The sequence below is a fragment of the Barbus barbus genome (assembly GCF_936440315.1).
Source record: "Barbus barbus genome assembly, chromosome: 21".
In the NCBI taxonomy this organism is placed as follows: Eukaryota; Metazoa; Chordata; class Actinopteri; order Cypriniformes; family Cyprinidae; genus Barbus; species Barbus barbus.
In genome coordinates, this window is record NC_136749.1 from 14,161,627 (window position 1) to 14,175,958 (window position 14,332).

Here is a 14,332-nt window from a genome sequence, read left to right on the forward strand (position 1 = left end):
TCTGTATGATTACAAGTCATCCGTCCAAGAAACTTCAAGATATAACCCCCTCTCTTAGCTTACAAGCAGGCAAAAGTGTTATGTTGATGTATTTTTTGTTCATTTAAGAGTTTTAAAGTCCTATGCGTGTTTTCCGTGCAACTGAATGTGTGACTGATGTTTGTTATTCGTCCTGTTTATTTAGTTCTACGGTGTTGTGTTGGCGTTGGTGTTGATGTCCATGTCCATAAGTGCATTAAACATCTGTTAAAGGAACCTCAGCCTTCGCGTTGTGACTAAGGGAGGCATAAGTGATGTAGAAGTATTCACCATGAAGCGTACACTGGTAATGTACTGAGAGAAAACGGATTTCACAGTAAGTGATCTAATTTTCAGCAGTAAGAAAAAAGTGTCTTACAGCTTGTCGTTTTGTAAAATATCACAGTTATATATGATATGAGTACAGTAAGGCCTGTAGATAGGGAGTAGGCTACATGTTATATATTAGAAATTTATAATTATATTTTCAGAATGACGTGTTTTTTTCAAAAGTAGTCTGTGGGGTAAAACACCACCAGGTGATATATCGCATCTGGTTGCATGCGCATCTCGTCAGTAAAGCCGGTTCCTTGATTAGCGCTAAATCTCCATCACCTGTTTTCAAATGGAGCGGCATTAATACACAGAGCCGTAGTTCACTGACAAGCTACGCAATATCGCTTTCATTATTGCAGATTTATCGCCTTCGACAATGAACGCAAATTGCGTAGCTTGTCAGTGAACTACGGCTCCGTGTATTAAATGCCGCGCCATTTGAAAACAGGTGATGGAGATTTAGCGCTAATCAAGGAACCGGCTTTACTGACGAGATGCGCATGCATATCGCATGCGATATATCGCCCATCCCTATCACCAGGCCAGGTGGGGTAAAACTGGGGCATGGCTTAATTACTGTAGTTACTCTCTTCTGAACATAAAATCATTCGTTTATGCATCAAATGTATTGTAACTTGTTGGTTGAATAAATATATTTGGACTTTATATTTAAAAATTACCCCAAGTTAATTAGCATCTAGTCTCGCGTAGCCAGACCATCAGACTGATGGCTGAAGGTCTGGAATCCATGGCAGCTTTCATTGGCCAAGGCCCGCCCATGAGGCCGTTTGACGACAAATAACCAATCACAGTTTGTTTCGTTCAGCGTCATGCGTGGAAATGTTTTGTTGCTCATAATTATTTATTAAATTCTTTTTAATTTTAAGCTATAGGTTACTTGTCTGTACTCTGATTTTACTGTAAATGTATAACGCAAATTGCTTTGTCAGACAGGGGGCATTTTACCCCACATTTTTTATAACTGGTTTATAATTCATGTCATTAAACTTTTGTTTCACAGAAATAAATTACACAGTAATTACATAGAATTACACAGTCTAGAATTCAGTAGATTTGTATATGAATCTGGATAAGAATTACTGTATTTGCTAGTATTGTCAGATTTCCTTGCTTCCATTGTAAACACAATGCTAAAGACATGCCACTCATCCATGCATGCATGCTGATGATATAATACACTGGTACATACATATAAATATCCACAGACCATTCCCCCTGTTTATTGAGTCTAAACAATCAAGTACACTGAAAAATAATGTCACAAAGATTATATTCTAGAAGAAAAAAAATCAATGCAATTTTAAAAATTTTAGTCAAGAGGGTGTAAATGATTAGAAATCTAGTGCAATTTACTAAAAATAGTAACGGAATTCAATACAAAACTAAATCTTGTAATAAAGTCAATACAAATAGTTTTAAAACAAAAAGAAGGAAATTTCACATTGCAGCAATGGATAACATACCTAATAATAACTACAGAAATAATGCTTTGAAAATGTATGATGATCACTGGCTCATTATGTCCTTATGGCTATATTAGCCGATATTACACATCCATAGTCAACACACCCTAAAAATGGCACAAACTAAAATAGAACCTTTAATCATATTCAGATACGGAAAGATGAATAAACGTGCATATGCACAAGTACATCTAAATGTGCAAAGATATAACTGAGGTCATTATAAAAAAACATTATAAAATGGGCACCGTAGAACAGATCCCTTACAGTGTTTGGGTAGAGCAAAGCCTTTGCAATCGCACCCTTACTTCATATTACAAGCATTCAGTATAAAACAGTACAATCAGACTCCGATTACAGTATAAAAACCAATGGCTCAGTTTGATCCCTATACTATCACAGCTGGTGACATGAAGCTGCTCCCTCTATTGGCAGAAGACGTGATGTAGTACCCGTCTTCCTCTCCCATCGTTCCATCTTCGTCTCTGTCATCCTGGTAAGGAGTCTGTTTGTCCTCCCAGGAGAAACGTGAAGGCTCATGATGATCCTTGTCATCATGGTATGCTGAGAGGTCCTGTCAGAGAAGAGATTGTAGTGTTGTGATAAGAGTCAAAGCACTATCAATAAAAGAGATGATTATGATCTGGGGCTAATAAGCATGAATAATACATGGAAAATGAACATGCCATCAAATATGCATGATTTACCATCTTAAATGCCACAAAGGATTAGAGGAATAGAGAGAGTGAGAGAAAAGGACTCTTACTGTCATTGGTTCATCATTCTCTGTCTCATGGTGCATGAACTGAGAATCAGACTCTCGTTTACTGATGCTCGGCTACAGAAGGAAAAGAAAAGGATGGATTGTTAAGCTTGATAAAGTTTGCTAAGAAAATTGCTAATCTTTATAAAAAATTTTAAGGGGTATACAAACAGTAAAATTCAATATATAATACAAAATCTGTTCATTACAAACTATAGGCTATTATAACAATCTGAGTGAAAATATTAACATGAATTTCATGTTTGTTTGTTTTTTTGCTACTACAGAGATAGCTTCTCTAGTAAAAATTTTCAACAAAATATATTGTACTACTAACTTGACTGGGTGATTTTCACCTTTACTCAGATTGTCCCTAACCAATCTGGGAAGAGCATCCCATCCAGTGTTCTTATAGTTAACGAAAACTAAACTACTAAAATAATTTATTCACATTTTTTTATATATATATACATTTTAGTGATTTTATGTTTTGTAGTTTTTTGTAAAAAACAACAACTTTATTTCTATTTTTCTATTCTACTTTTTTCTATTTAGAATTAACTTATTTCAGTTTTAAATTCAGTAATTTTGATGCTTAAACTTAACTTGTTTACTTCATTTAGTGGCAAGGCAACATTATTCATTTCCATTCAAATCTTTTATCAGATATTTATTTTAATTTTAGCTTTATTTCAATTACCAAAACCAATTTGAATAGTTTTAATTAACAATAACAACACTGCTTTCAGATTTTAACATGAGCATACAACTTCTAGTATAACATGAAATAGGAATTGAGCAAAACTAATAAAAGTATCATAGAAATTTCCATCTTCCTTAAAAGCATTTTCACTACAGATTTTTAAAGCAAACATTTCACTCTCCATCAAAGAATTTTCATCACATCCCCTTTTGCTTTAATAACGGCAGCACTTGAGCTGCATGAACTGCACAAGTTTGCATCAAATCTGATGTTCATTTTCCTCAGCATGATTTAAGAAGATCCAAAGAACACCATGAGCTTCAATGAAAGCAAGAACATCTGAGTTTCTGTACAAGGAGTCACAGAATCAATCTGACAAATATACTTATTTGATCACTGAGAAATATTGCAGAATGTTTCCCATTCATTTTATGTCATAATGTTTTCAAAACGTTCTAACTTTCTATCTTCTAGACTTTTGGACCCCTCATTGGAGCTCACATATATTATATACGTATTCTTTTTCTCTCTCTCTCTTTAAATAAAATTCAAAGAACTGACTGATAACTTTTCCTCTCTCTTTAATCTAAAATTAATTTAGCTGCAAGTGTAAAATAAAGTAATCTCTCAGCTCTACTCACGCTGTCTGAAAAGGAATATGTCTTCATGGGAGGAGGAGGTTTGTGAGTGGGTGGACCGCTGTATAAGAACAGACACAAACAAACAATCAGTACCGGGAAAAAGTTTATAAGTAGTTTGAGTTTTTTTTAAAACCAGGGTACTTAAAGACAGACAGAATATTACAGAGATGTACTTATTACAGATATTAATTTTACAGAGACAGTACTTACTCTATGTTTTTCCTCTGGCGTTTGCGGACCATCACTATGACAGTTGCAATTAAGGCTACCAGGATGATCGCACAAAGAATACCAGCAATAATACCTCCAGTAGGGACACCCTTTGGCTGAGGAAATTCTGAAGGGAAAAACAGAGAGACTTTCATCTCTATGGGTCGTATAACTGAATTGTCCTTGATTTTCGGAAACAAAACAATTCAATGAACTTTGTACACATACGTTTCTGAACTCAAAGCATTCTCCTCAGTCAAAAGACCTTGCGTCCTAACATAAGACATGACCACCTGCACATCATACAGCACCATATCTATAGAAGTTCAGGTTGTTTGTAAAGCACCACCTAAATCCTGCTGTGCTGTTATTTTACAGCAGATCCTGCTTCCTTAGACTGGAAAAATAAATCCCAGATTCCACACACACACACAGAGTCATGCTCATCTATCCTGTACGACATATTCATACCATTGACATATTCTAAGATATAAAAAATGCTGCATTAATCTCTGAAGACATGAGACGTCATTTATGATTATAATTATTATGTGCATTTAGGGCAAGCTCTCTATGTCATCAGATGAGAAGTTTTTGTTTGTTTTTTCCATTTCTTTCTTTTTTTAATGATCTATTTTTTTTGTACATTTGCCATTATGGTTACTTTTATGATATGTGAAAAAATGGCATTTATTTATTTGTACGTTACATGTTTGGAGCACTGAGGAGTATTTCATAGTGCAGAGTCCATATTGAAATATTAATAATAAGAATAACAATAATGTTTAATCTGTTGCATGAAATAATTATATCTTAAATGGTATTCATCAGAATTATTTACTACTCCTGTAATGGCACTATAATGTAAACATAAATAAATATTGTATTAAACAATAAAATTCTAAATAAATAATTATTTTATTATTACTAAACATTTTATTTGATAAACCTGATCAAAAACAAAATGTTGAAAATAAAATTTTCATTAGCAATATTTTAAACAATTTTTATATATGCAATTATTATTATTTTGAAAACTAAATAATCTTTGTAACTCACTTTGAATAAGTTTTTTTCTAAGCTAAATATTGTAAATGGGTGTCAATGTAGTGTAGTGGAGTAACTTGGTGTTACACTAGATGGCGCTCCTACTGTATAAAACCACTCATTGCTTCTAACGTCCTCCTCGACACAGACTCCTTGATGTCACCACCATAATAGTGCAGGTTAACGTCTGGCGTTCGGCCGAGAGCCTGTGCTGGCGATTTTCCACAAGTCATCAACATGGGGATGTCAGTAGGAAGAAAAAGAATAAAAAAAGAAAGAGAGAATGCTGGCCAGCCAGACAAACCGGTTTAAAGGACAGAAGGGATGTTTTTGTTAAAGGGGGAGGAATTGAAAAGAAAGACCACAGTTTGGATGAAGGAATGTGTGCGCGTCATGTCTCGCTGAATATCTGCCTTGTCAATCACATGTCGTTCTTTCACTCCTTTCGTCTCGCGCTGTCAATCTCTTGCTCATGTCCTAAAGCACTCTTTCCTCTTCTCTCTAGCTCGGTTCAGCTGAAATCTCTGAGCACATAACACATCTGAGCAGGTAACGCATATCATTTTATTGCACGACTCTCAAGAATATGCGATTCTGGTCAATCGCGATTATAAGTCAAATATTTTCATAGAATGTTGCTAAACAGTCTTATTAAGGTCACATTTAAGATTGTCCAGACAATTTTTGTGTGGGAAAAAATGCAGTCAATATCCACACAACTAGGAATTTTGTGTGAGGGCACAATTTTTGTTATTTTAGCTGTTGACCAAAACATATTCAAGTTACAGTTATATAATGGATATGAGCTTTAAAGTGTACACTCTAAGCTTTAATTTGAGGGTATACTCGTCAAAATTGGAGGAAAGGTTAAGGAAAGTAATTGGACAATTGACTCAAAAGCTGTTTCATGGACAGGCGTGTGCTATTCCTTTGTTATTTCTACGTCAATTAAGCAGGTAAAAGGTCTCGAGTTGATTTTAAGTGTGGCATTTGCATTTGGAAGATGTCACTGTGAACCCACACTATGTGGTCAAAGGAGCTCTCCATGCAAGTGAAACAGACAAAAACAAAACAAATCCATCAGAGAGATAGCAGGAACATTAAGAGTGGCCAAATCAACAGTTTGGTGCATTCTGAGAAAAAAAAAGAATGCACTGTTGAGCTCAGCAACATAAAAAGGCCGGGACGTCCACGGAGGACAAGTGTTCGATGATCGGAAGATCCTCTCCATAGTAAAGAAAAACTGTTTCACAACATCCAGTGAAGTGAAGAACACTGTCCAGGAGGAAGGTGCGCCACTGTCAGTCTACAATCAAGAGAAGACTTCACAAGAACAAATAAAGAAGGTTCACCACAAAGTGCAAACAAGGCCAGTAAGACTTAAAAAAAAAATCTTAAAAAAATAAAATAAAAAAATGCCAGACCACTTTTGGAAAAGCATTCTTTGGACAGATAAAACGAAGATCAAGCTCTACTAGAATGAAGGGGGAAAAAGTATGGAGAAGGCTTGGAAAAGCTTATGATCCAAAGCATTTTGAAGGTAAAAAAAAAAGTAAATTGCCTGATCTCAACCCAATCGAGCATGCACTCCACTTATTAAAGACAGAAAAACCCACAAACAAACAACAACTGAAGTCAGCAGCAATAAAGGCCTGGCAAAGCATCACAAACAAAGAAACCCGGTCTTTGGTGATGTCCATGAGTTCCAGACTTAAGGTAGTCATTGCCTGCAAGGATTCTCAACAAAATATTAAAAATTTACATTTTATTTATGATTATACTTATTTGTCCAATTACATTTGAGCCTCTAAAAATAGGGGGACTGTGTATAAAAATGGTTGTAATTCCTAAGCATTTTGTGTTATATTTTTGTTCAGCATCTTGAATTAAAGCTGAAAGTCTGCACTTAAATTTCATCTTGATTGGTTCAGTTTAATTCTATTCTGGTGGCATACAGAGGCAAACTTATGAATTGTGAGTATTGTGTCAGTGTCCAAATATATATATACAGTATATATAAATTTCAACTTAGTTTTTCACATCTTTGTTTTATTTGTTTTATGTAATAATGATAATGACCAACTGACATTACACACAGCTCATAAAAACAGCTTGCACTTGAGCATGAATGACAGAATTATCCCATCACACAAAGAGAATGAGCAAAACGCCACTCAAATCTAAAAACACAATCTGGGGGACAGCTGATTCATTGGAGAAAAAGCCTTTAGCAGTATACCACAAACGCAGAAAGAGATGGTGAGAGAATATGAGGTGTAGAGGAAGTGAAGGTCACTGCAGACAGAGGCAGAATGAGGGAAGAAAATGAGTGTGTGTGTGTGTGTGTGTGTGGAGCAATGGCGCAAGAAAGCAGGAAAAAACTCAATCAATCATCAATGTGACATCTCCGTTTATAAACTCCAGTCTGCAGCTTAGAGTCTCAGACAGAACATCCATGTGAGGCTGTTTACTGCCACATAAACTGGTAGACAGAGATATTGCAGTGCATTAACTTCACAGTGTCACAGTGACAGAGTTGGCTATGTCACATTAAAGGGATAGTTCACCAAAAATGGAAATTCTGTCATCATGTACTTGCATTAACTTCAGTAATTGTTTAATTTGATTTATTTATATTTTCTCATATATTTAATATTCATTGATTTCATTTAATTTAAACATTGCCCTGGTTTCCAAACTTCCATCCAATGTGCTCTTTGAAATGAATTTAGTTTCACTAAATAAAATTTTCCTCTACTGTTTGTCAAAACCAGATTAGAGATAAACGTTTGTAGTTTTGCTTATCTTTCCTGTGGCCTTGGCTCATAGTTCAGAGTAACTGAAACTAAAAGCATTTTGAAAGCTCTTGAGCTCAATAAACCACAGTATGCAGTAATTCAGTTACGGTGATTAGCATCGGGTCACATGACCCATCTCTGCCGAGACAATCCTATTTCACACGGTGTCTCTAAAGTGGCAGGTTGATGGGATAAATTTCTTGAATAAACAATTTAAGGTGAATTATGGATGTGTCAATGTGAAAAGACATATGCAATTAGGGGGATTATGGCAGTACATGATTCTCCGTCAACGTAAGACCACAAATAGATCGTGTGTGTGTGTGTGTATGCAGAAAGGAAGCCAAGCCTCCAGATCCACACTTAATGGAGTTAGATTATCAGCATCCATTCTGACTGAGTGGAATTTGACATCAGAGAACATTTCCCATGAGACATCGCATCCCGGTGAATAACAATAAGGGAGAGACAGATCAAAGACAGATGATGACACATCTGACACTGGAAACTCAAATGTTCAAACACAAGTTCTGACATATAACCCCGTACACATGAAGGATTTAACCTCTGAAGCTCATGTAATGCCCCCAAAAGCAGCCGGAGGTGAACAAATGAGAGTGAATGTGTTTCTACTTTTTAAACCTTTTTTTTTTTTTTTTTTTGAAGTGGTTCCAGTGGTGGTCCTGTCTGACTTTTTTTTTTTTGACATACTGCCCATACTCAGAATTCATGCTCTGCATTTAACCCATCCAACGTGCACACACACACCGTGAACACACACCCGGAGCAGTGGGCAGCCATTTATGCTGCGGCGCCCGGGGAGCAGTTGGGGGTTCTTGCTCAAGGGCAACTCAGTCGTGGTATTGAGGGTGGAAAGAGCGCTGGACATTCACTCCCCCCACCTACAATCCCTGCCGGCCCGAGACTCGAACCCGCAACCTTTGGATTGTGAGTCCGACTCTCTAACCATTAGGCCACGACTTTGTGCCCTAGGTAGGATAAAAATAAAACATGATCCGGAGGGGGGGAAAAAACACTTTTTAACAACTAAAAAAAGTAAGATGTGATAGTCTAACAGTATTTTTTTGTTTAGTGTGCAAGTAGATAATCATGTTTATTTATATAGCACTTTATGCAATACAGATTACAGAGTAGGCCTATATAATGCAGCTGGCAAACTGTACATTCAGTTAACATTGAAATAATATAGTTGTTTGAAATTTCACCCAAAAAAAATCTATGATAATATCAATACCAAATTACAAAATGATGTTGGTTTAACATGACTTTTGCACCCTCATTTAATGTTGAAACAATGTTGAAATTTAAGGTCCTTGCATACTGTTTGAAATTTTCATGTTTTTTTATATTATTTTCGTATTCGTCATCCAGTCGTATCAAAATGATTGCTACGAATGTGAAAATACAGAAAATCTAACTTGATCCGATTTTTTTATTTTTTATGACGGATGAAAGCAGGCAGTGTGTAAACATGACTGACACAACATGAGGCCGTATTTATTTTTTTTAACGTTCAAAAGTTTTGGAGAAGACCTTTAAGCAAAAACACTGGTAATATAATTGAATCAATGGTATACTATAATGTTGATTTTACATCAATGCAGTTGAATCAACCCTGGCATTTCAACCAAAAAAATGTCTTTAAATCAACATTAAACTGTGATGTTGATTCTACTTCACTGCTGCTGATTCATCAATGCTAACATAACACTAACATAAATAATCATACAGTAATGTTGTTGGAGCGATGTTACAATGAGAAATTATAGTTCAACACAGCAATGTTCATTCTAAATCACTTTTGTTGACACAATATTGAAAACACAATTAAAATTTTAACAGTTAAATCAATGTTGCAATCTGAGTTAAAGGAATAGTTCAGCCAAAAATGAAAATTCTGTCATCTACTCACCCTTAAGTTGTTCCAAGCCTATAAAAATGTCTTTCTTCTGTTGAACACGAATGAAACTTGTGGAAGTCATGGCCTAATGGTTAGCGAGTTGGACTCGTAATCCAAAGGTTGCGGGTTCGAGTCTCGGCCAGTCTCTCCATACTTGGCAGTATGTCACAAAAGAAAAGATATTTTGACGAATGCTAGTAACCAAATAGTTGACAGTAGCCATTGACATTAACTGTTTGGTTACTAACATTCTTCAAAATATGTTTTTTTGTGCTCAACAGAAGAAGGAATCTCTTTCAGGTTTGGAACAACTTGTCGGTGAGTAAATGATGACAGAATTTTTTTTCATTTTTGGATGAACTATCCCAGATAACTTGCGTCTGGAAGACGTCTGTTGGAGATTGCTTCATCTGGAAAGCATCTGCTCTGTGTACAAACATCTGATAGACATCTTTAAGATGTTTATGATTTAGAATGTATGTAAAACTGGCATCTTAAAAACATTTTCTAAGTGTCTATTTGACATCTGATAGGAAATGTCCTATAGACGTACTGCAGATGAGCAAATACTCTAATAAATACGTCTTGCAGATGTAAATGCAGACGTCTCCATGATGTAGGTGTGCTATCAGGGATCCCTATAGTCTTTTTATTTAGTCTACATAAGGACACACTTACACAACAACGATGTACTGAAAAATGGAAAAATAAAATTGCGTACAGACGACAACATCGTCAAACAATCTCAGATCTGTGAATACGACTAAAACCGCTGTATTATGCATGGCAGGCCAGTAGTTGGCAATGTCACTTTGTAAAGAAACACCACAAACCTGTGCACATTTCTACAGGCTTAACATGTAATATGCATGCGCATAACATCATGGTTTAACAAATTTGCATTTTTGTAGTTTAGATAGAGACGATAACAGTATTGTTTTCAAAAATGTGCACTTTGAAACACGTTTTCAAAAGTTGTTCAGGCCCCCAAAACGCTGTTGTCGTTTAAATGACTGGACAAAATACACAAAAGGTTTTCAATTGTTAAATTATTAGTTGTGTAAAGGCCCTCTAAAATGAATAAAGCTTCAATAACTCTTACAGTTTCTACAATTAACAGTTGTAAATGGAAGCATTGTAGCAGGGGTGTGTAGTCTTCGAGGCACTTTCCAGCTGAATTTATCTCCAGTCCCAATTAATCACACACAAAGGGTCTAATTAAGGCCTTCAGGAACTGTAGAAACTTCCAGGCAGGTTTGTCGATGCATGAAGATGGAAACAATCGTATGTTTTTCTCGTTTAAACCACATTGCAAGTAACAATTGTTCACAGTTCAACTTGTAGAATGTTTTCAACTTGCTTTCAGTGCCTATTTTTGCTTACTGACTGGGGAACAGCCACTAGCGGTCTACATGGAGACTTGCATGATCTTGTGGTTGTCAGCTACAAATTAATAGTTCAATGTCACAGTCTTCACCCATGTGTGCTGTCGGTTTCATCAAAATTTCAATGCTGATCCAACATACTGTAAACCTTAAAATGTCAGTCTCAACCAAGATGATGGTTTGGATAAAATCTCAACATTGTATCAATGTCACCTTAATATCTGGGTCTAGGTAACATATTTGCATACTTTTAATGTTATGATTAGACCTCAGTGAGCTAGTTTTGCCACAGAAAATATGCTCTCTGTAGTTGCTAAACATCCTGACCGGCAGGTCTACCTTTTTTAACCTACATTTTTTTTCTCAAACATTTACAGGCTAGCATCTGCGTTTCTGGTTATCATCATGCCAGCAGGTTTATCTTGTGCATTCTCTACCTCTGACTCTGAACGGACATGTGGTTCACAAGTGGTCACCATTCATTTCACTCAAGCTGCTTTGAGCACTGTAATATGCCGCATATATGCCATGCAGTTTGACTCACCCCATCACTCTTCATGATAACAATGCGGCACAAGTGTGTGTGTGTGTGTATGTATCTTCAGCAGTCTCATTCATCACACTCTGCCCAGCACTAATCACAGCTGAGGCCTAGACTCAGCCCATGCATTTAAACTGTCTGAGGATTAAACTGATGTCAGCGACACTGAGTCTCTGTGTGTGCATGAGTATGTGTGCGTCTCTCTGGGGAGGCAGTGAGGTTTCTGCCACTGCGCATTAAGGCAGTAGGCACAAGAGGAGGCCGAATCCCCATCTCCAAGGTCACTGCTCCCTCAACACCCACAGCTCCTGATGTTACTCAGGCGATTTTTCAATATTTCCGACTCAGTTTCCGACAAATACTGATTTTCTCAGAAGCTACATCCAATCATTCACTCTTTTGTGGTCTAGCACACAAACATGTTTACTTAGTTAACATAAGGACATATTGTACTACAAACTTACATTGTTTCTATATAAACAACATAATACAAAAGGTCATTCTAGCTATAGGATTTGATTGCTTCGTAGTTGGGGCTTTTTCAAGGAATCTTTCTGCACGCCCATAGGTGGCGACAAGGGACTGTCTTTATGTGTGAGACACTGAATCGTTTAGTTAAACGATTCAAAAAACCCATGACCCCCACATAAAAACAGTTTAGAGAATGCGTGGATGAATTGATTCGTTCAGCAACACTAAAGATGTGGTAAAAGTAGAAAGGGTAACTTGCTAAAATGCGGTTCAGAATTCAGGAACAGATTCATTCAGGAACGAATGAAGTGATTCTTTGAGTGAGTCATTGAATCATTCAGTCAACTGATTCAGAAGGTCACTAATAAAGTGTGTTGCATGGAGACGCAACAGGCTTTGCATGGAACTGTAATTGTTGTAGCAAAATTGTGTCTAAAATGTAAGTTACTTAATAGTAATGTATTGTTTATGGTTGTACATTAGTTATATTTAGCACCATGTTTACTTTTTGACAGGAATGAAAACTATGCAGTGAGGGGTGAGATGTAGGCCTACTGTAGTTCAATAACAACAAGCCAGTTGTTCAGCTGTCTAAACATATTTCCAGAACACTTTCAGTAGACAAAAACACCATTAAGCAGTTAAGAAATCTGTGAATTGTGAAAATTGTGACGTAGGACCTTTATACAGTCTTTCTTGCAATCACATTTTCATCCATTTAAAATTCAAAATGGTGTCTACAACACATTTGCAAATCATGCTGTAATGTGACATGACTATGAGTGAATCAGGGTATTCAACAAAGTAATTTATAAATAAATAGGGTACTACTAGTACTGATTTCCTGTGGACTTAATATTATTTTAAGTATGAATCATTTTTGCAATTGAGGACGACCACAGATGTCCTCAAGGGGATGTTTTGTCACATTTAGCTCACTTCTGAGGAAAAATTTGTCCATAAAGTATAGCTAAGTAAGCACACACACATTGCTGTCAAGTGTTAAAAATGACTCTCACCAGTGCCCTTATAGTCATCAAAATTATTTTTAAACTTGTGATCTCGCATACACTTTCATCCATTTCCCATAAACGCACACAAACACATATATGCTGCTAATTAAGTGTTGAGGAAACACCACACTTTCTGCTTTCCCCTGTATTCTCTCAGTCATCAGGATTATATTTAAATGTGTGATGTCTCATACCTTCTCTCTCCCATAAACATCCACAGTCAGACATATGGAGCTCATCAGGCATGAAAGGGAAACCATTGCATTTTCCCTTCAGCTTCTCGCAGTCATTAAGACTTTTGGGAGAAGCATCTTCATCATCTCTCCGGTAATTTCCGCAGGTATATACAGTTTGATTATGTCTCACCATATCTCAGCAGTCTTCTTCCAATCCAACTGCTTCTTACTGGCTTGAGCATCTAAATTGTCTATTTTTGGACAACAAGCCAGGCTCGTCAGTCATTTCTGTTTTGTCCATTATGAGAACACAATTCATTTTACTATACCTCTTTAGTAGGTTCCAAAAGTCTGAGAGCTCTAAAGTGAAAATGCTTCTTTTTTGTATTTTTCTAATTTAATTCAATTTTCTTGTTACAAATGATATTAAGTCAAAGCTTAACAATAAAAATGGACTGAGGCCAGCTTGAGAGAATTTAAGTGAACGGTCACTTTGTGACTTATTGGATCAGCACTTCAGCACTTTACTAATCATATACATACATTCTTTTTACCCTAATTATCCCAATTGTTTTGGCGAAGAAGGCTTAACATTTGATGAAAAAATTATAAAAAAATGTGTGAAAATGCATTATAATTATAAATAATATTTTAAAATAACTTAATAACTGTTAAAATATACATATAAAATGTGAAATTTATATATATATATATATATATATATATATATATATATATATATATATATATATATATATATATGTTATGTATATGTTATATTTATGTAAATTTTTAATTATAATACTAATATTATATCTTCATTAA

The 14,332-nt window shown here is 35.8% G+C and overlaps 1 protein-coding gene across 2 annotated transcripts in view; it reads right to left on the reverse strand.

Moving 5' to 3' along the window:
• Positions 1 to 1,563: 1,563 nt before the first annotated feature.
• Positions 1,564 to 14,332, reverse strand: part of LOC306887918 (nectin-2-like) — a 67,278-nt gene continuing 54,509 nt past the window's right edge. Inside the window, exons 7-10 of one of the 2 annotated variants that reach the window (XM_079445960.1) lie at positions 4,156 to 4,282; positions 3,946 to 4,003; positions 2,605 to 2,676; positions 1,564 to 2,412 (exon numbers count right to left, since the gene is read on the reverse strand). In XM_079445960.1, the coding sequence (XP_079302086.1) occupies positions 2,227 to 2,412; positions 2,605 to 2,676; positions 3,946 to 4,003; positions 4,156 to 4,282 (443 nt within the window). In that variant the 3' untranslated portion in view covers positions 1,564 to 2,226. The remainder of the gene's footprint in view (positions 2,413 to 2,604; positions 2,677 to 3,945; positions 4,004 to 4,155; positions 4,283 to 14,332) is intronic. The other variant, XM_079445959.1, reaches the window with a different exon arrangement.